The following is a 22,378-nucleotide window of genomic DNA, read 5'->3' as shown; positions in this document are numbered from 1 at the left end:
CCTTAAAAAAAAAAAGATTTATTATGTATACAAATTTGTGTCTTCATGTACACCTGCAGGCCAGAAGAGGGCGCCAGATCTCATTCTAGATGTTGTGAGCCACCACGTGATTGCTGGGAATTGAACTCAGGACCTCTAGAAGAGCAGTCAGTCCTCAACCTCTGGGCCATCTCTCCAGCCCCTAATTTTGCTTTTTTAAAAATGGTCTCCAAATTGAGTCCCAGATGGTTTCAGACTTGTGGTTGGTTATCCTCCTGTCTCTGCTTTTGTTTTTTCAAGACAGGGTCTCTTTGTGTAGCCCTGGCTGCTTTTTTTGTTTTTTCCAGACAGGGTCTCACTGTTTAACCTTGGCTGTCCTGGACTCACTTTGTAGACCAGGCTGGCCTCCAACTCACATCAATCCGCCCGCCTGCATCACCATATTCGGCTGTCTCTGCTTTTGGAATGCTGGGATTACAGACAATCACTAGGGCTGAGGTTTTCTTAACTCCAACGTGCGTGCGTGCGTGCGTGCGTGCGCATTTGCTGGGCATGCGAAACAGAATGAAGGTGGAAGTAGAGGCGAGAAGTGTGTGTGAGGGAAACGGAGAGCGGTGGGAAAAGGATGGGGCAAGATGGAGTATGTGGTGAGGGAAGCTGGATGGGTAGACCGGGGGGAGGAGAAATGGAAGGAGTTGAGAAAGATGGAAAAGGGAATATGACAAAGAGAGGAAAAGAGGGACATGGGTTGGAAAAGATCGGAAAGGGCAGACAAATACAAAACAAAACAAACTAGGAGGAGTCGGTGTGGTGGCGCACACCTTTAATCCCAGAATTTGAGAGGGCGAGGCAGGCAGAGACCAGCCTGGTCTACAATGCAAGTCCAGGACAGCCAAGGCTACACAGAGAAACCTTGCCTTAGAAAACAAAAAAACAAACAACAATAACAAAAAGCCACAAAACAAACAAACAAACACGGAAGAGGGCAAGAGGAGCCATTCAGGAGGCAGGGTCTGTGGACAGCCAGGGTCTGGGGATCTGGGGCACCTGAATACGGTCGGCGTAGTTGTCCAACAAGAGTACTCCAGAGCTGGTCACTTTTTTGGTCTCCACCATAGTTTTCAGATCAGCCAGGAGGGTCATGTGCTTGGACATGTCTGTGGCCAGCACCTGAAGACAAGGTATATCAACTCAGGTGGCGAAAGCTTGCCGGGCATCTACAGAACTGGAGGGCCCTCAAGGCCCGCCCGGCCCCGCCCACAGCCCGGCCCCGCCCACCATGTCGATGACCATCTTGCGCAGGCTCTGTCGCTGCCGCTTGGTGAGGTTCTGGAAGATGTCGCAGTTCTCTTCTTGCAGCAGCTTGAAGCCCACAGCCAGGTGGTGGTTCTCAAGCACAGACTCATCGTTGTACATCAAGGCCAGCTCCGAATCTGCGGCAGGACTGAGGTCAGGGGAGGCGACCCTGGGGACCACGCCCCGCCCCCGTGCACACCCAGTCTCCAGGGGCCTCTGCCCTCAGTCTGACCAGCCTCAGCCCCCTGCCACACCGGTCCAGGAGCGCATCACCATAGGCCCCGCCCTCAGGCTGGTTTTGCCCAGCCTAGACTGTTTCTGCATCTCCTCTGGCGGGCCTCACCCTTAGCCTAGCAGGCCAGTCCCATCCTCACAAGCCCCGCCCTCAGCTGGTTGTCTCCACCCCTTAGTTCAGTTGGTTCAATTTCATGCCCAGAAGCCAGGCCCTCAAGCAGGCTGGCTCCCATCAGTATATTAAGCTCCAAAGCTAGCCTTGCTAGCCACTCCCCATGTGGTCCAGTCTGCACAGCACAACTGGCTCCAGCTTAATCCCCCACCGGCCCCAGCTCCAGGTAGACTAGGCTCCAGTCTCTCAGCTCAGTCTGGTGGGCCAGCTCCACTTCCATTCAGCAAGGGGCTGCTCCTAGGCTAGATGGCCACATCCTGAGCCTGTCTTCCGCCCTGGAAAGCCACTCACTGGTGTTGATTAGGAACTGGTTGGAGACGCCAGGGTGGTCCACATCGTGGATGGCGGCAGCAAAGAGGGCAGCAAGAATCTCCAGGTCTGTGAACACGGCCTGGGGCAGGGAGAAGAGGTGAGGGGAGAGTCGGGGCAGAGCACAGACACAGGGGGGAGGAGGAAGATGGGATTCCAGAAAGATCCGAGAAGATCATCTGGGCTTGGTGGCTGAACCAGTGCAGGGCTTGCTATACAAGCATGAGGCCCCGAGCCTCAAGCCTGGACCCCACATAAAAAAGCCAGGCCTGATGGGGTGCTCTTGCAATTCCAGCACTGGGGGACAGAGGTAGACTCCTGGGGTTCCCTGGCCAGCCAGTCTTTCCTACTCAGTAGTCCACACCACTGAAAGATCCTATTTTAAGAAGCAAGGTGACAGGGCCGGGCGGTGGTGTCGCACACCTTTAATCCCAGCACTCGGGAGGCAGAGGCAGGTGGCTATCTATGGTCCACCAGCCTTAGCAACCAGACTGGTCTCCATAGTGAGTTCCACATAGTGAGACCATCTCAAAACACAAAAGGTTACGCTGCAGAGGTGGCTCAGTGGCCAAAGCACTTGCCATGTAAGTTTGAGTCACAGAACTCATGTTAAAAAAAAGTCTCAGTCTGCATCTATAATCCCACTGTTCCCACAATGCAATGGGAGTCAGAGACAGGGCATGCCCCAGAAGCTCTTAGGTCAGCTAGCCTGGCATATGCAGCAGCAACCACCGACACCCTGTCTTCTAACAAGGCGCAAGAGAAGAACTAACGCACAGGGGTGCCCTCTGCCCTCCACCCATGCCCCGTGGCTCACACTCACATGCCCCTGCCCCCTTACACGTACACACTAATAGAACAAGGCAGACACTAGCAAGATAGCTCACTGGGTAAAGCAACTCGTCACCAAGCCTGTCACCCAGAGTCAGATGCTTGGACTTACATGGTAAAAAGAAAAGTCATCCAAAAGTTGTCCTCTGACATCCACATTTATGTACCCCCCCACCCCCAACACACACAAAAGATAATATACAACAACAACAAAAAGACAGGATTAGAGACAAGATCAGAGGGACAAATGGGAAGGGAAGGGACAGTGACAGGGGAGGTGGCAGGCACTCACATCAAGGGCGGGCGTGGCCAGCAGCACATGCGTGGACTGCAGCACATCGGCTGCATGCAGGCTGTTGTGGTAGGCCACGTCGGCGTGGTAGTGGTCCTCCAGGGTCAGCATGTAAGTCATCATCGTGTCCACAGGGATGCGGAACTTCTTCAGCAGGTCTCGCTCCTGGGAGCCAATGGGGCAGGGCAGTGAGCCCTGCTGGCCCCCTGGTACCCTGTCCCAGCCCCTGGGTCCCAGCCAGCTCCCAGCTTCCCCCCATCACCTGGAATATCGTATACATGATGCAGCTGAGTGAGCGGCCTCCAGCGTACTCTGACACACAGAAGATATTCAGGCCCCATTTGCTCAAGTTCTCCAGTTCCTGGTGGTGATGGAGGTGAGAGGTCAGGGAGCCGTGCAAGGCCCAGGGACATGGAGGCCACTTCCTAGGACTTTGGGCCTCGTTACTGCTCACAAAATGTGAACAAATGCATCAGTGCCTATTTATTTACGTATTTTATGTATATGAGTGCTCTATTTGCATGTATGCCTGTAGGACAGAAGACAGCATCAGATACCATTGTAGATGTGGTTGCTGGGAACTGAATTCAGGACCTTTGAAACAACAGCCAGTGCTCTTAAACTCTGAGCCATCTCTCCAGCCCCACATGAAACAGTGTTCTGTGTAGCTCTGTGTGGGTCATTTGTGTGTAAGGTGCCTGAGGAGGGCAGAAGGCCTGGAAGAGCAGCAAGCACTCCTGATGGGTGAGGCATCTCTCAAGCTCCTCACGTGTAGGTATGTGTGATTCACATGTGGGGTTGGAGGACACCTAGTGGGAATTGCTTCTCTCTTCCTAGTACGTGGGTCCTGGGGATTGAACTCAGGTCATCAGGCTTGGTGGGTGAGTGCTTGTTGGCCACAGGCACCTCATTTTTTGAGCCTTTTTTTGTTTTTGTTTTTTTCCAAGACAGGGTTTCTCTGTGTTGCCTTGGCTGTCCGGGACTCACTTTGTAGACCAGGTTGGCCTTGAACTCATGGAGATCCACCTGACTCTGCCTCCCAAGTGCTGGGATTAAAGGCGTGCGCCACCACTGCCCCGAGAGACAGCATTTTTAATGGACTGGGAGCTCAGAGGTTTGGCTATGCCAGCTGCTCTGTGAGCCTAGGGGATCATCCTGTCCTGTCTTCACTTACCCAACACTGGGGATGTGGGTTCAGACTGTACTTTAATAAACGTTGAGCAATCAATCGCCGGTCCCACCCTATCTTTGAGAAAGAGTCTCGGGCTGGAGAGATGGCTCAGAGGTTAAGAACACTGACTGCTCCTCTGGAGGTCCTGAGTTCAGTTCCCAGCAACCACATTGTGGCTCACAACCATCTATAATGTGATCTGATGCCTTCTTCTGGCATGAAGGTGTACATGCAGGCAGAACACTGCATACATAAGAGGGGGGGGCAGGGAGAGTGGGGGCGGGAGTCTCCTGTAGTACGTGCTGGCCTTGAACTCACTGCGTTGCGGAGGATGACCCTGAATCCTCCTGCTTCTACCTCCACAGTGCTAGGCTCCCAGGCATGTGCCACCACACTTGGTTTATGCAGTGCTGGGAGGGACTCTAGGACCTTAAACAGGCTGGGTAAGCGCTCTACCAGCTGAGCTACACGTCCAGCCCTTGGCTGCAGTGTCTCAAGCCCTGTTATCTATCCGGTGCTTGAGCTCAGTGGGCGAGTGACTTCTCTAGCGTCCTTTGGCTCACGAGCTGGGAACCAAGCCAGGCTGCGTCCCAGACCTAGGTCAGACTTCTTTAAGCTGACCTGCTCATGAGGCCTCAGCTGTGTTGGGGTGGGGGCAGGAATACTGGTCTCCTCGAAATACACTACACACCGGGTACTCGGTTAATAACACCAATTGAGGCTGCTCAAAGCGTGTCAGATGAATGACTGTGTAAAGGCAGGCTCTGCATCCTGGGAATCTGCGTCAGATGGGGCCCAAAGCTCCAGCCCTGTGCTGGTCGCCCACCAGACAACACTGTCCCTGCTGAGTAACCCCCGCCTCCCCACACCTACTTGTGCTAAGAGGTCCTCTTGCTCTGTCTTGACTCCAAATCGTGGGATACTGGTGTTCAGGCTTCCGGTGTGCACCAGCTTTTTCAGGCCTGTGATCTGAGACATGGGCTGGGACTGTCGCACCGCCGGTGGCGTGGGCTGCTGGAAGGCCCTCTGTCGCGGTGTGGGTGGGGGGATTTCCACGTCATTCTGCTTGTCTGTAAGAGGCATGAGACGTGCTCTCAAGGAGGTTCCCCCACATCCCTCAGTCCCCGGTGGTGTCCTGAGATGCCTCACTTGATATGAGGCCATCCTTCAGAGGAAAATGCTAGTCTCTTTTCTGAGGCTGGAAACCAGGACCCAAGTAAGAAACTTTCTGGGAGGTGGTGGGCTGGTGTGTGTGTGTGGGGTCCTAGAGATGTCCCTGGACTATGGAGAACCCTTAGACTGGTTGCCCAGTTTGGGCCACAACATGGTATGAGACATGAGGAGGTGGGGCGGAGCCCCGAGAGTGAGCTGCTGCCCACCCTGGATAGCCAGGGGAATCTTCTTTTGGTTTTTGGAGACAGGGACTCTCTGTGTAGCCTTGGCTGTGCTGGACTTGCTTTGTAGACCAGGCTGGCCTCGAACTCACAGAGATTGGCCTGCCTCTGCTGGGATTAAAGGCGTGCACCACCACACCCGGCTGCCAGGGGATCTTCTTGGCCATTGAAGACACTCCTATGATGGCCAAGGTTAGTGGTGGGGGGAGGGATCTCGGGTAGGGGTCTCTGGGTCCATGATCCCCTTCCCCTTGGCACCAGTCAGCCTGGGGACCAGCCCCAAAACTCTTCTTGAGCTTTCAAAGGCTTCTGAGAGCCAGGGGGGTGGGGGGGAAAGGGTGGGACCTAATTTGCATGCAACCTTCCCACAGGTTGCACCCTCAGAACTCTGAGACTACCACATCTTCGCTATTGGAGGGAGGCTCAAAACTCTGCATCTCACAATCTCCAAACAGTTTTTGACCCAGGATCTCATGTAGTCTACTCAACCTGAGTCCTGGGAATTTATAGGTGTGTTCTACCACCCCAGCTTTCCTCCTCCTCCTCCTCCTCCTCCTCCTTCTCCTCCTCTTCCTTTCCTTCCCCTCATCCCCACCCCAAGACAGGGTTTCTTTGTGTGAACGCCCTAGACTGGCCTCCAGAATGCTGAGATTAAAGGCATGTGCCACCACCACCATGATGCCTGGCTGAGATAGGCGGCAGCTATTTCTTCTTCTCTTCTTCTTCTTCTTCTTCTCCTCCTCCTCCTCCTCCTCCTCCTCCTCCTCCTCCTCCTCTTCTTCTTCTTCTTTGGTTTTTGGAGACAGGGTTTCTCTGTGTAGCCTTGACTGTCCTAGACTCACTTTCTAGACCAAGCTGGCCTCGAACTTACAGCAATCCGCCTGCCTCTGCCCCCCAAGTGCTGGGATTAAAGGCGTGCGCCACCACCGCTTGGCGAGACAGGGTTTCTTTATGCAGCCCTTGGCTGTCCTTGAACTCACTCTGTGACCACCAGGCTGGCCTCGAACTCAGAGCTGATCTGGTCTGTTGTTCTGGTTTGTTTTGTTTTGAAGACAGAGAACCACTGTGGCTGTGGAACTCTGAGATCTACCTGCCTTAGTCTCCTGAGTGTCACGATGAATGGCAGTCACCGCCACACTGGCTCTCTTTTATTAATTTTAAAATGTATTTATTTGTGTGTATGTATGTTCATGTGATAGCACATGGGTGCCACCGCACTGATGTAGAGGTCAGAGGGTAATCTTGGGCATCAGTCTTCAACTTCCACTTGTTTTTGTTTGTTTTGAGACAGGCTCTGCCTGTCTACCCATGGCTGGCCTGGAACTTGCTTTATGGGCCATGTTGGCTTTGAACATACAGATCTTCCTGTCTCTGCTCCCGATTAAAGGTGAGTGTGAGTGGTGTTATTATATTTTGGTTTCTTGAGATAACATCTCACTATGTAGCCCAGGTTGTCCTTAAATTTACAATTCTTAACATCTTGAGCACTAGGATTATAGGTGTGTGTGCACATGTGCATGCCATCACACCCTGCTCTTTGCCTTACTATATGAGTGTTATGTGTATGGTTTAGTTGAGACAAGGTCTTTTTTGGCCCAGATGACTTTCTATCAGCTGTACAGCAAACTCTGACCTTGAACTTCTTCCTCTGCTTCCCCAGAGTGCTGGGATGACAGGTCTGCACCACCAGGGTGGGTTTATTTTTTAGTTTTATCGAGACAGGGTTTTTCTGTGTTATGTTGGCTGTCCTGGACTCACATTGTAGACCAGGCTGGCCTCGAACTCACAGTGATCTGCCTGCCTCTGCTTCCTGAGTGCTGGGATTACAGATGTGTGCCACCATGCCCGGCTCAGGGTGGGTTTATAATATGCTGGCTTTGTGCATGCCAGTCAGAGCTCTTCCCACTGCCTATCTTCCTGGGCACTGCTTGGAGGCTTTTCAAAGTTTGAGAATTCTATCTGAGGGGGCTAGAGAGATGGCTCAAAGGTTAAGAGCACTGACTGCTCTTCTAGAGGTCCTGAGTTCAATTCCCAGCAATCAATGGCAGTTCACAACCATCATAATGTGATCTGACACCTCTTCTGATCTGCAGGTGTTACATGCAGGCAGAGCACTGTATACATAATAATAAATAAATAAATCTTTAAAAAAAAAAAAGAATTTTATCGAGCTGGATGCAGTGACACACATCTGTAATCCCAGCACTCGGGAGGCAGAGGCAGGTGGAGCTCTGTGACTTTGAGCCTAGCCTGGTCTACAAATCAAGTCCAGGACAGCCAGGGCTATTACACAGAGAAACCCTGTCTAGAAACAAAACAAAAAAACCACCACCCGCCCCCCCTTACCTCGCCCCACAAAAATTCTATTTGAACCTAGTCTACATATCTAGTTCCAGGCCAGCCAGAACTACACACCAAAACCTGGTTCAATAAGTAAATAAATAATGAAAAATAAGTGAGAATTCTGTTTGAATTTCTAAGGAGATTTTGGCCTTATATTAGTTTTTGTTTCTTTGTTTTGTTTTTTCCAAGACAGGGTCTCTCTGTGTAGCCTTGGCTGTCCTGGACTTGCTTTGTATATCAGGCTGGCCTCCAACTCACAGCGATCCACCTGCCTCTGCCTCCCAAGTGCTGGGATTAAAGGCATGCGACACCATGCCCGGCTCTTATATTAGTATTTTATTTTATGTGTGTGCTCATGTACACGGAGGCCAGAGATCAGCCTCCAGTGTGGTTGTCCAACATTGTCCACCTTGGTTTCTTTTATTCTTTTGTCCTGGAACCTGCTCTGTAGACCAAGCTGGCCTTAACTTTACAGGCAGATCCTCCTGCCTCTGCTTCCCAGTGCTGGGATTAAAGGCGCGCACCCCCACTGCCACTCTACCTTGCTTAGGGCAGTGTTTCTCATTGAACCTGGGGCTCATAGATTTGGCTACATCATCTGGGCCTGACCAGTGTCTTCTACTCAGAGCTTGGGTTATAGGTGTATATGTGGTACCTGGCCTTTTCCATGGGTTCAAGATCCGAACTCAAGTCCTCACACTTTAATGACAGAGCCATCTCCCCAGCCTGGGATATTTTAAAACATGGGCTCAACAGAACTTGGGTGGATCACTAAGTTTGAGAGGGAAATCATGAATGAGGGACCCCATGACCCTTGACCCAATGCCCACCCCCACCCCCATCCCACTTGCTGCCTTGCACTCACCCAGGAATGTTGTGGAAATGTACTCTGAGACCTGGTTTCCTGACCTGCTCATTTCCGACAGGTGTGTGAGTTCACGGTTCAGCATCCTTTTGAACTGAGGAGAAGGAGCCAAGAAAAAATGGGTGATGGGGGACCATTGTGGGGTGCATGTGGACACGCTCATGTGGGAGCCCTTCCCAGCTAATTCCTGAAGGCCCCACAATTTCTCCACTCAGAGCCCCCAATTAGGCTGCTTGAGGGGTGCAATGGGCTTTTCCTGTCTTGTTGGCTCTGGAGTCGGGGGACGGACTCTCCTAACTTGGGAGGGAATTCCCAGTTGAAGAACACGACCCCCGCTCCCAAGAGCCGTTAGAGGAGCACCTGTGGAAGGGAGGGGCTCCTGCTGACCACGGAGCCAATAGCACACCAGGAGACTTCCGTCGCCATGGTGATGGGAGTCTCCTTAGCAACTCCCCCTCCAACCAGCTGCTGAGTCCAGGAAAGGGGGGCAAGGCCGAGGCCCCTTAACCCTTGCCTTCCCAGAGCCAGCCCCACCGGCCTAGGTGTTGCCAAACATGACCTCAATTCAGGGATGGAGGTTGGAGGGAAAGAACTGGGGTCTGCGCAGCAGGCCCAGTCCAGTCTGGAAGGTTTCGTGTTTCCTGGCACCCAAGCTCTGGGAGAGGAGAGGGTTCGTCTAGACATGGGGACCGAGCCAGCCTAAGAAATTCCAGTCCTATCTCCTAGGGGAGGGGGCTCCCATCAAAGCCCCCTCTCCTCCATCCCCAAGGAGGTAGATAATATACAAACGGGAGCAGTACGTCCCCAAATGGATTTGGGGGTCTCCTCCTGGTCCCTCATGTCCCTTCACACAGGCGTCTTCTGTGACATTGGGCTTGGAGCAGAAAGGGCATTTGTTCCCCACCCCCAGCACCCCATAGCAGGGACAAGGCAGGAGGGCAGAAGACAGGAGGGGGTGACCCACACTGAAGATCGGGTGGTCACCTTTTCTCAGTACTACCCAGAGACCCCAGACACAGACACACAAACACACACACACACACACACACACACACACACACACACACACCCCTGCACATACTCCCAAATTGTCCTCAGCCTATCTAGCGTCACACAGCTCAGATGCACCGACCAAAAGGTTCACACCCCAATAAGTCAGTCATTGACATTTGGGGGTCACACACCCCCAAAACATCAAGTAGCATTGCCTTTAACAAGTATACCACGGCACACAACATCTGGTTCATTCCAGGACCAGGCAGGACACCCAGCCATCGCAGACACATGCATGTCCAGGTCCAGGTTAGTCACACCCAGCCAGAAAGACACCTTCCCCAGTAAGACTCCGAAGCACACACTCACACTTAGCATACAGACACAGTCATACACGCCCAGCCCTGGGTCACACAGAGGCCACAAAGCATGTTATATGATCCAGCCATACATGAGCACAGCTGCAGCCAAGTGCCCATCCCATGAGGTCAGAGGTCCCTGATGCATGACGTCCCTCCCCCCTGACCCTGCACAGCCCTACCTGGTCCCACCAGCCCACTAGCCAGGGCTTGGAGCAGGTCTCGCAGAAGAAGTCGACCAGAGGCATGGTGAAAGCTTAGCTCTGGGCTGGCGCACAGATAAGGTAGGTTTGGCCGAGTCCTTGGGTCAATGGTTCCTGGGGACTGGGGGCAACAGAGGGAGGGGGGGAGCTGGGCAGACGGGGACAATGTCCAAAGGGAGCCGCGGAGGGGTCTGGGCCAGCCCAGCGGGACTGGGGGCCCCCTTCCCCTCCGCGCTCCCAGCGGCAGCCCTGGTTACATCGCCTGCCAGCCCCTGGTCCTGATGGGTCCCTCTGCAGCAGAGGCAGGAGGCAGTGGGGGACCTGTGCCCATGGGGACAGGCAGGGTAAGTGCCCCGGGAAGGAAACCGTGCTGAGGAGGCTTGGGGCTCCGTGTGCACTGTTGTGTGTGCGCGCTCACTGCGGTACTGGAGGCTGCACTTGAAGTCAGGTGGTGCTGGGGGTGGGGGGGCGTTAAAGGGGCATCAGAGCCCACGGGCCTCAGCCAGGACTCAGAGAAGGCTGCTGCAGGAAGGCGAGGAGGCCCTGAACTCTGAGGACACACCTCATCCAGGGACATGGCCAGACAGAGAAACACTCCACACCACACACGTGCCTTGAGACACACTGTCCTCAAACCCAGGAACTGAATGTGGTCAGACACCCGAATGTACACACACACACACACACACACACACACACACACTCCAGCTTCAAGGCTACAATACAGCCCTGGTTGTACATTTAAACACAGCACACTAAGGTCTGCCTTTCAAGAGACCACAAGAAGACACAGGCTGAGGAACAAGTAGTGCTCAGGTTCTGACACACTTAGAAGTGCAAATCAACTCACATTATCACAGAAACACTCACGTGTGCAAGCAGCTGTGTATATGGGCACACACATACACACACACACACACTTCAAGACAGTTAACCCATCCTCAGGGACACAACTGTCCTTGAACTCCTTTTCTCAGACAAGCCTCCACCCACATGGATGGATGCAATTCCTGAAGGAAGACCGCCCCCACCTGCACACTCATTTCCTGATAGACACCCGCCCACAAGCCCTGCACACTCCCCGAAGCATCATTCCCGTGGCCTTGCTTATTGAGCGGCGCCCCCTGGAGGTGGGCAGTTCACACAGCTGGACAGGGAAGCCCTCCCTTTACAAGGCCTAGAACTTGCACAAAATTAAGAGTTACTCACATTCAAATCCAGACCAAAATCACAGCCTCGGATGCACCCCTGCAGCACACCATAGGACTACATGTGCACAAACACACGGTTCTGAAGGCACACGCCTGCACACAACCCCTCTGAAGGACTCTATATATACTTGCAAATGAGCAAAGAGCCGCCAACAGCCATGCAGGTTGGAAGCTGGCAATATCCACTCATAGATCACACATGAGCAAGTCACCTGTATAAATTATGTACAACTAAGCCAGCCCTGTGCCCCGACACTTCCCCCTAACACCAGGCTTCCTCAGTCCTGGGAAAAGCCTGAGTTACAAGCTGCTACTTGTTTGTTTGTTTTGTTTTTCAAGACAGGGTTTCTCTGCGTAGCCTTGGCTGTCCTGACCTCGCTTTGTAGAGCAGGCTGGCCTCAAATTCTCAGTGATCTGCCTGCCCCGAGTGCTGGGATTAAAGGCGTGCAGCACCACTCCTGGTTTACTTCAGTCTTTCTAAAGACACAGTCAAATGCCAGGCCCAGTGTTCTAAATAAGAGCTCAGCCCTGCCCGCCACCTGAATTTGGCAATTAGCTTTGCACACATCCCGTGTCCCTGGACTGGCGGTCAGTCCACTTCCCTAGGGAGTAATTGGTTCTGCCACACTGGATCCAGCTAAGCCTCTGGCGCCATTCACGGGGCCATGCCCTAGGATAAACATATAGGTCCTATCCTGGAAGTGGGTTCACCCATGAATTCCTAACCCCCTAGTCAACCTGCCTAGAGGTCTGCCCACCCACACCAGAGGAAGTATTCCAGCCACCCCTCATTGGTCCACTCCACAAGATTCACTCCGCCCACGGCCCCCACCCACCTGTTGCCCCGCCTACTGGCCCGCTTCATCAAGGATGCATACTATCTCCTAGCCCTGTCCACTGAAGGGTTCGCCCAGCCCTCTGTGCAGAAGTAGCCGCCCCTCAGGCCTGCCCACCTTGTGCGAGGCCATCTCGCTGACAGAGCGGTAGGTCTGCATGGTCTCCAACTGCTCCAGGCACCAGTCCAGTTCCTCCAGGGTCTCCCGGGCCAGCTGCTGGCATGTCTCCTCTGAGGAAAGGGGGCCCAGGGATGTGACCCACAGGGTCGTCCTCTGACAGTCCCCCACCCCAACAAGGACGGTCTACCCAGGATGAGTGGGCCCTTTCCCCAAACTCTAGGTTTAGCTACCTGACAGCATGGCCTTGCAGACAGAGGGTGGGCCACCCAGTGGAGACCGTCTGAAAACAGAAACAAAACAACAAAGGTACTCCAGTATCTGCCTGTGATCTCCCAGAACCAGCCTCCCCTCACCACAGAATGTCAGAGCCTGAGTTTGTCATTTGTGAGACAGTCTCAGTTAAGGCTGGCTTCAAACTCACCACGTAGCCAAAAAATGAACGACCTTGATGCTCACAACCCCACCTTCCGTGTGATGGGTTACAGGTGTGTACCACCCTTCCCCATGTATAAGGGAGCTGTGGCAGAACCCAGCGCTCCATGCACGTTAAGCAAAATGAACCCCAGCCCTAAGTATTTATTGTTTATTTTTGTGGTGTCTGAGATCACATTCTTGTTTTGTTTTGTTTTGGTTTTTTGGGACAAGGTTTCTCTTTGTAGTCCTGGCTGTCCTGAACTTGCTTTGTAGACCAGGCTGGCCTCAAACTCACAGCGATCCTCCTGCCTCTGCCTCCTGAGTGCTGGGATTAAAGGTGTACGCCACCACGCCCGGCTATCTGAGATTACGTTCTGAAGCCGAGGGGTGGGGCATGCCTTTAGTCCCAGCACTCGGGAGGCAGAGGTAGGAGGATCTCTGTGAGTTCGAGGCCAACCTGGTCAACAAAGTGAGTCCAGGTCAGCCAAGGCTACACAGAGAAACTCTGTTTCAAAAAACAAAAACAAACAAACAAAAAAGAGATTACATTCTGGACTGTGAATGCAGGGTAAACATCCTGTCACTGAATGACACCTCCAGCTCAAGAGGCCACATAGAGAGTAGGAGGCTCATTAGGCTCTTTTGTAGGTGGTAGTGTTTGAAACAGGGTTTCACTGACACACAGGCTGGACTGGAAATAGAGATACTGCCTCCACCTCTTCCTGAATTCTGGGATGGCAGATGAGAGGTTGCCACATCTGGCTGGAATCTGGTCCACACTGGTGATCTGTGGTAGGGCCAGATCCTGTGTTTTCTTCCTTCCTTCCTCTTCCTTTTTTGTTTGCTTGTTTGTGTTTCAAGACAGGTTTTCTCTGTGTAGCCTTGGCTGTCCTGGACTCACTTTGTAGACCAGGCTGCCCTCGAACTCACGGCGATCCACCTGCCTCTGCCTCCCGAGTGCTGGGATTACAGGCATGCGCCACCACGCCCGGCTAACCAACCCAATTTTTAACATTTTGTGTGTGTCTGTGTATGCACACATGTGCACATGTAAGTTCATGTGCCCTCAGAGTCCGTAAGAGGGCATTGGCTCCCCCAGAGCTGGGGTTACAGGTGGCTGTGAGCTGCCCCATGTGGTGCCAAGAACTGAACTCAAGTCCTCTGCAGAAACAATGCTCACCCTGAGCCATCCCATCGTCCGTCTCTCCAGCCCCCATACCTATTTTTTTTTTAATCTTTTTTCACATTTATCATGTGTATGGGTGTAGGGCCATGCAGGCCACAGTGCACATGTGGAGGTCAGAGCACAACCTGTGGGAGTCAGTTCTCTCTGTCTGCTGTGTGGGTTCTGGGGACTGAACTCAGGTTATCAAATTTGACGGCAAGCAGCTTGCCTGACTTGAACTATCCTTATTTATTGAGCATATACTATGTACCAGACAATGTTCTAGCACTTTCTACATGTCGTCATCTGGGTTTCTCACAGAGGCTTTCTAATTAAAGCCTTTCTGCAGCTTTCATCTTACAGAAGGGAAACACGGGTGCTTCCCGTTGCCATCTGTCTAGCAAGTTGGCATAACAACCGGGAACCCAGAGCCTCACCACCACCATACAGGCCTCTAGGCCTTTACTCCGGAAGCTTCAGTTCCATGACTCAGAAAGGGTTGCTTCAACACAGGGGTCAAGAGCTGTCCGTCCTGAGGTCACAAAGCAGGCCAAAACTTAATCTAGCTGTTCTTTTGCTCCGCTTTGAGACAAGGTATCATGTAGACCAGGCTGTCCTGAAACTCCCTATGTAGCCAAGGATGGACCTGAACTCCTGATTCTTCTGCCTCCATTCCCTGAGTACCAGGATTACACCTGGTTTATGGCTGCTGGGGGCAGAACCCTGAGGCTTCCTGCATCCCATACACAAGGACTTCACTCAGAAGCCACACCCCCAGATCGCCACACCCAAGTCACACGAGAGTAGGTGATGGGGGAGGAAGAAGGGGGGCGACAACAGATGGACAGACGGACAAGGGGAGGGTGGGACTCCGATCCACTTACTTGTTGCTGGGGATGGGCACATTGGTTAAGAGGGAGAAGTTGCTTCGGACGCTGCGGAGACTGGCCAGCACCTGGGGTGGGGGACAGCTGTAAGGAGAGGCCCACCAGGCTGGGCCCGGTTCCCATGAGAGGAGGAGGTCTCACCTGGGCAAACGGTGTCACAATGAGGTCTTCAGCATGCCTGAAAGTAAGAACAGGGGCGGGTAAGGGATCCAGGCCTACAAGGGGGGAGGGGACACTGTGGGCTCAGGACCGGTAGGAGGGAAGAGGAGACTCATGCAAGGTGACAGTAGCAAGAACACACCGTAGGGGCTACCGAGGGGCAAGGGCATGTGCAGGAAGTGGGACTCAGAGACAGGAAGCAGGCAGGCAAGCAGGCAGGCAGCTTCCACCTTAATAGGGGCTTATAAGCAAGGGAGGGCTCCAGGGGGCCCAGGACTAGGGTTCCTTTTGCTGGAGAGACAACTGAAGTAGGGCTGCAGCTACAGCTTAGTGGTACGGCCTCGCCCACCACGTGCAAGTCCCTGGATCCTATTCCCAGAACCGAACAAAACAGAAAAGAACAGAAACTAAAAAAGAGCCCGAGAGCTGAGGCAGGAGGATCACCTGTTTGAGGAGAGCTTGCCTGCTCGTGGAGATGTAGCTCAGCTGCAGGAAGCCTTGGGTTCAATCCCCAGTACCCCATAGTCAGGGCACGGTGGGTGGTATACATCTGCAATGCCTAGCACTGGGCAGTGGAGGCAGGAGGATCGGGAATTTGAGGACAGCCTCGGCTACATAGGAAGTCTGAGGCGGCCAGCCTGGGCTGCAGACCCTGTCTAGGGTTGAAGGGGGAGGACCCAGACTTGAAGGCAATGACTGGGTGTGGGCAGAGCTGGGGGCACAGTCAAACTTTATAAGCTTGTAAGTCCCGTGTAAGAGGGAAAGGGACTGCTTACCCTTCAGTGGGGAGGACAAAGTGTGTGGGTTGACCAAACAGGGGGTTCGGCGCCCCACTTTCTGCTGGGAAGGGCAGCTTGTGGCAGGGCCAGGCCTAGGGGATCTGGTGAGGAGGGCGGGGTGGTGCTCACGCTTCGCTGGTGACCGATGAGTTCCTGGACATGGTCTTGGGTGACGTGTCATAGTCGCTGTCTGAGCGATAGAGGAAGGACTCTCGGCGCTGGCTGGTGGCTGCCCCAGCATGCAGCACAAGCCCTGGGCTCGCCTGCGAGTCCAGGGGGCTGCGGCCAGGGGATGGCGTCGGCCCATTTTCTGCCTCTAAGCTGCAGGGGACAGAGAGAAGAGGAATCAGAGGACTGAGGTGATGCTGGCCAAGTCAGGAGGTGCGAAGGTGACAGAGGAGTTTTGTGGTAGAGATACCCCAGTCGGTAATGCCTGCCATGCAAACAGGACCTGCATTCAGTTCTTGAGGGACTCCACTTCCTTTCTTTCCTTTTTCTTTCTTTTTTTTTTTGGCTTTTTGAGACAGGATTTCTCTGTGTAGACTTGACTGTCCTAGAACTCAGTCTGTAGATCAGATTGGCCTTGAACTCATAGAGATCTGCCTTTCTCTGCCTCCCCAGTGCTAGGATTAAACGCGTGTGCCACCACCGCCTGGCCAACCCCACTTTACTTTTCTGTATACACACTGTCTGAGGCTGAGGATGTAGTACAGCGAGTAGAAGGGTTTCCTCGCTCTGGGCCCCATGGCCAGGGCTCCACAACACCAGGAATGGTGGTGCATGCCTGTAATTCCCTAAGGAAGGTGAACACAGAGAGAACCGAGTTCAAGACTAGCCTGGGGTTCATGGAACCCTGTCTTAAAACAAAACAAAATGAGTGTGTGTGTGTGTGTGTGTGTGTGTGTGTGTGTGTGTGTGTGTGTCTGGAGGGATGGCTCAGCAGGTAGAGATGCTTGCCACACAAGCCTGCTGATCTGAGTCTCAACTGAGACACACTTGGTAGGAGGAAAATGTCTCCCACAGCTATCCTCTGACCTAAACATACACACGTACGTACGCACGCACGCACGCACGCACGCACGCACACGCACACACGCACACATGCACTCTCACAGCCACACACAAACACACACAGCTGGTGTGCTAGTTTGCATCTGTAATCAGCATTTGGAAGGCGGAAGCAGCAAGATCACTGCCATGAAGTTGCAGCAAGTCCGGTGTATACAGCCAAACCCTATCTAAAGCCAATTAATTAATTTAAAATGTAAGGGCCACTAAGAAGGCTCCATCCTCCGACCTCGAGTCCAAGACCTGCGCACATGCACCCACACAGGTCCACACAAAATAAGGGTGTTTAATTATAATAAACTCAGGGGGGTGGGGGAGGGGGCGGCAGGTTCTGCGGTTTTCACAATAGCTCACAGTCCAAGTGCCCATTACAGAGAATCCCAAGAAAAACATTATGGTCTGGCAGGACACTTATGCCAAACGTCAGCTTTTAGGAATGGTTTCCTGAAGATAAACCTTGGCTCCAGCTTGAGCAAACCAAGGTGACCCTGAGCTCATGGAAAGGATCTCACCCTTCTGTAAAGTCATTGCTTAGCAATTAAGTCCCAGCCCTTGAGAGGCAGAGGCAGGCAGATCTCTGAGTTCCAGGCCAGCCAGGACTATACAGAGAAACTCTGTCTTTAAAAAAAAAGGGGGGGCTGGAGAGATGGCTCAGAGGTTAAGAGCACTGACTGCTCCTCTAGAGGTCCTGAGTTCAATTCCCAGAAACCACATGATGGTTCACAACCATTTATAATGTGATCTGATGCCCTCGTCTGGTGTGCAAGTGTACCTGGAGGCAGAGCACTATATATATAGTAATAATAAAAAAAAAAGAATTCTATCTGAGGTGGATGCAGTGGCGCACCCCTTTAATCCCGGCACTCAGGAGGCAGAGGGAGGCAGATCACTGTGAGTTCAGTCTACAAGTGAGTTCAGGATAGCCAAGGCTACACAGAGAAACCTTAACTTGAAAACAAACAAACAAACAAAGGTTTTTTTAAATTAAAATTTTACTGAGGGACTTGGCTGGCTAAATATAGAAAAACTGTTGAAAAGCCATAGGCCAAAACTGGACAGAAATGTTCATAGCAGCTGTCAACTACCAAAAACAAAATAACCAAAACCATGTAGCAACTGATGAATTGATACAGTCTAGGAAATTCACACTGTGGAATAGTATACACCATGAAAAAAAAACAGACAACTGATAACACAAAAGTAGCACATGCCTTTTTATTTGTTTGTGTGCACAGGAGCACACTTATGAGTGTGTACTGTGGCCCATGTGATGTCAGAGAACAACTCCAGACAGCCCTTTCCTTACATCATGGGGGATCTGGGGATCAAAGGCAGGTCTTCCTGCTTGACTGCCAATGCCCTGCCTGCTGAGCTACCCTTCCGCCTTCTACCACCAATAAATTTTACTAAAAGATACAAGCCCCAGCTGGCTTGGTGGATTTGGCCTGTGTTGTGTATTCACAGGACACTCACCGAGTTCTGGCCCCTAACATCTATGTAAACTCAGTGTGTAGTGGGGTGCGCGCGCCCACAGGAGTCTGAAACCTGGCTCTGGAGAGCAGAGACAGGCAGATCATCCAGCACAACAGAACAGCTCCTTGTCTCCAAAGGTACCGTGGACATCAGATGTCCAGATGTGCCCACCTGCCCCATGTACATAATGCACACATGAAAGAAAAGGATAAAACTACACGTGTCAAAACTCACAACTGGCCGGGTGGTGGTGACGAACGCCTTTAATCCCAGCACTCGGGAGGCAGAGGCAGGCGGATTGCTGTGTGTTCGAGGCCAGCCTGGTCTACAAAGTGAGTCCTGGACAGTCAAGGCTACACAGAGAAACCCTGACTCTAAAAACAAACAAACAAAAAACCTCAAAACTGGCGCAGCATAGTATGACACACCTGTAATTCTAGCACTTGGGAGACTGAGGCAGAATTGCACGTTTAAGGTCAGCCTGGAGTAAGTATGTAATGAGACCCAAATTCAAAGCATCTGAAAGTGGTAAGGCACTTACTTGCCTTGTGAGGCCCTGAGTTCTACCTCCAGCACTGAAAGACGAACAAATAAATAAAGACCGAGGCCTGCAAGGTAGCTGGGGTGGTTGGTGGTGGTAAAAGCATTCGCCACCAAGCTTACACCTAGGATTGATTCCTAGGACTCACGCAGCGCAGATAGAGAACTGACTCCTAAGAAATGTCCTCCGACCTCCACACACTCCTTGGCACATGCCTGTGAGAGAGCACAGACACACACACACACACACACACACACACACAGTATTTAAAAATAAAAGTGGTAGTTGGGCGGTGGTGGCACACACCTTTAATCCCAGCACTCAAGAGGCAGAGGCAGGTGGATCTCTGTGAGTTCGAGGCCAGCCTGGTCTACAAAGTGAGTCCAGGACAGCCAAGGCTACACAGAGAAAACCTGTCTTGAAAAACCAAAAAAAAAAAAAAAAGTTACATTGTACTTGTTCGTTGTGTTGAGAGTTGCAGTCTAGGGGTTAGGTGACCCCTTGTTTCTCCACAGGCTTTAAAAAAAAAAAAACCACAAAAACCTTTAAAATTCAACTGAAGGAAGCTGGGTGTAGTGGCGCATGCTGTAATCCCAGCACTCTGGGAGGCAGAGGCAGAGGCAGGCAGATCTCTGTGAGTTCAAGGCCAGCCTGGTCTACAAACCCGGTCTTGGAAAAACAAAGGCGGAAAAAGAATCAGCTGAGGGAGTGGTGGAGCCAGAGCCCAGCTGTGAAGCGCCCCGCCTGCTCTCAGGGAGGACACCGGTTTGATTCCCAGCTCCCGCACAGCGGCTCACAGCCACCTGTAACTTCCAGGGATACGATAACCTGTTTTGGCCTCTGCAGGCACCAGGCACACATGTGGTACATAGACATACATGCAGGCAAAGTGTCCGTACGTTAAAAATACCAGTGTCGGTGCCGTGGCAGCGTGGAGATCTGCGGACTCGCCAGGATCATTCTTTGTCCCTGAGAGTCCCTGGGCTGGAGCTCCCGCAGTCAGGCCCAGTGGCACTCGTGTTTACCCACTGAGCCATCTGGTCTACCCCAGTTCTTATATCCTCGCTGTCTGTCTGCTTCTGTTAAAATGCTTTGTACATACTGACCCATTTATTTCTGCCACCCTTTCTTGAGGTGGGTCCTGTTAAAATCCCAGAGAACATGAAAACTGCAGCACAGAGGGTCACCTACTACTTGGTGGCCTAGCTGTCTAATGACCACATCCTGTCTGTCCAGGATCAGCCCAGTTTGAGGCTCCTGCTGAGGACTGCCTCCCCTCCCCCCTCTCCCCCACACCCCCCCCACACCTACCCTCCCCCCAACCAACCCCCACCCCACCTCCGGCCCTCCACACAGGAACTTAGGCTACAGTTTAGGGAGAATGAGACCCACACGGACCCGGAGCAGGCTCTCTGCTGGCATCACGGTGGCAAATCTGCCCGCCCCCTGGGAAGCCACGCACGTCAGAGGGAGCGCAGGGGCCTGCCTGGTAAAAGAGATGGTCCCTTGAGTGCTGTTGTTTGTGCTTCAGGCCTGAACGTCCCCTGAGCTGAGTGCAGGCACAGGGGACAGGCCTGGGTTGTTGGACTGCGGAGAAATGAGGGTCAGCTAACCCTAGGCTGCAACCAAGCACAGGGACCTCTCAGTTTGGTCCCTGGGGACTCACATTGTGGAAGAAGAGAAGTAACTCTAACCTCCATGCACGTGCACATGCACACACACCCCCCTACTTACATGCACACAAAATAAATACAATATAAGAAAAAAAAGACCCCTGCTTTCCCCCCACCTCGACCCCCACCAACCCCCAACCGTCACTGACTGCTTGGTGGTGGCCCATAGTCAGCCAGAGAAATCTCAACAGGAGGCAAAGTCATAAGACTACACTGAGGGAGGACAGGAGGGTGGCACTACAGCCACCGTGCAGACTGCATGGCTACCACGAGCCTGCTCCAGACTCTCCCTGCGACCTGGGGAGACAATGTCATCAGTAAACACTGGCCCCAGAAGCAGGAAGACCTGAGTCTGGACTCCAAGCAGCAGCGCTTGGGGAGAAGAAGACAGGATTCCTGCGTCTCCCTGGACACACAACTTTGCCCAATCATCGAAGCTCCACTGTTCAGTAATTGACGCTGTCTTCAAAAAAGTAAGGCGAAGAGCCGGTGACAAGGCTCAGCAGGCGGAGGTTCAGTTCTGAAGACTTGCACAGTGGTGACAGAATTTACATCTGAAATCTGTCCTACGACCTCGGCGCATACCACCCCGGGTTATTAAAAACAATTAATGTAATAAAAAAAAAAAGGAGCCCAAACACAACCAAATGCTATTGAGTGCCCCATGCTAGGCACGAAATATGCCCACATATGCACTATTACCCTATTTCCAGGCAAGGAAACTGACACTGAGGTGCTGAGAGAGGGTCAGTGGGGCTGGGCTGGGCTCAGTTGGTAAGGCACGGCCAGGCACTCTCAAAGCCAGGGTCCCCGCCCAACACCAAGTCAGCAGGCAGTGCGTGCCTGCCTTCCTGCCACTCCAGGAGGTGGAGGCAGGAGCACCAGCTGGCTGTTCAGGGCCATCCTCAGCTATACAGCAAGTTAGAGAGAGGCCAGCTTAGCTTAAAGGACAAAGAGGCCGAATAGCTTGGTTAGGGGTGGCTTCGAACCCGGGGCCGCTAGGCTTTGCATTCTGGAAGCAGAGACAAGCCTGCTGCCTCCCAGGTTCCTTTCCTTTCTCCAACTGACTGCCTCAGAGGAGGTGCCAGCCAGCCACTGTGGAAAGGACTGGTTTGCTCTGTGAAGGTCACAGAGAGGTTGAGCGCCGACTCTGGCATGTGTCTGGCAGGCAGGCTCATGGTGCCAGGTGCCACTGGTGTTTGTGGGCCTGGATGTCAAGTCTTGGCACATGTATAGGTCGAGGGCAGGGGACCCATGTGTCCATATGGGTCACGCAGAACTACACCTGATGGGGAGGAGGGTCAGGTGTCCCAACTGTCCAGGTGTCTGTTTTCATGTTCCTGTGGCCTCATGAGAATGTCTCCCAGGCACTGGCAGTCCCTGACCCGAGTGGTTATGAAGTGTGTGTGTGTGTGTGTGTGTGTGTGTGTGTGTGTGTGTGTGTGTATTGACAGTGTCTTCCCGGGAAAAGCAAGGTGTAGACCAGGCTGTGTAGGGTGTCCTACAATCGTTACATCTGTGATCGCCTCTTATGGCCGTGGGTCACTTGCAGGCTCTCCCAGTGCCTTGACTGGCCTGGAGACCCCAGTCAAGTCTAGAATAGTACACGGC

The 22,378-nt window shown here is 52.8% G+C and overlaps 1 protein-coding gene across 9 annotated transcripts in view; it reads right to left on the bottom strand.

Moving 5' to 3' along the window:
* Positions 1–22,378, bottom strand: part of PDE4A (phosphodiesterase 4A) — a 47,476-nt gene that overhangs the window by 5,288 nt on the left and 19,810 nt on the right. For 8 of the 9 annotated variants that reach the window (XM_084783170.1, XM_084783168.1, XM_084783169.1 and 5 more), the window contains 12 exons: positions 16,142–16,333; positions 15,216–15,252; positions 15,072–15,142; positions 12,839–12,888; positions 12,606–12,718; positions 8,887–8,980; positions 5,158–5,354; positions 3,376–3,474; positions 3,114–3,278; positions 1,973–2,072; positions 1,258–1,412; positions 1,027–1,149 (listed from right to left, as the gene is read on the bottom strand). In XM_084783170.1, coding sequence (XP_084639296.1) covers positions 1,027–1,149; positions 1,258–1,412; positions 1,973–2,072; positions 3,114–3,278; positions 3,376–3,474; positions 5,158–5,354; positions 8,887–8,980; positions 12,606–12,718; positions 12,839–12,888; positions 15,072–15,142; positions 15,216–15,252; positions 16,142–16,333 — 1,396 coding nt within the window. Of the gene's footprint in view, positions 1–1,026; positions 1,150–1,257; positions 1,413–1,972; positions 2,073–3,113; positions 3,279–3,375; positions 3,475–5,157; positions 5,355–8,886; positions 8,981–10,420; positions 10,862–12,605; positions 12,719–12,838; positions 12,889–15,071; positions 15,143–15,215; positions 15,253–16,141; positions 16,334–22,378 lie in introns of those variants that run through there. The other variant, XM_084783171.1, reaches the window with a different exon arrangement.

The sequence above is a fragment of the Acomys minous genome, assembly GCF_964271855.1.
Source record: "Acomys minous genome assembly, chromosome: 5".
In the NCBI taxonomy this organism is placed as follows: domain Eukaryota; kingdom Metazoa; phylum Chordata; class Mammalia; order Rodentia; family Muridae; genus Acomys; species Acomys minous.
This window is presented reverse-complemented; position numbering and strand designations above follow the sequence as displayed.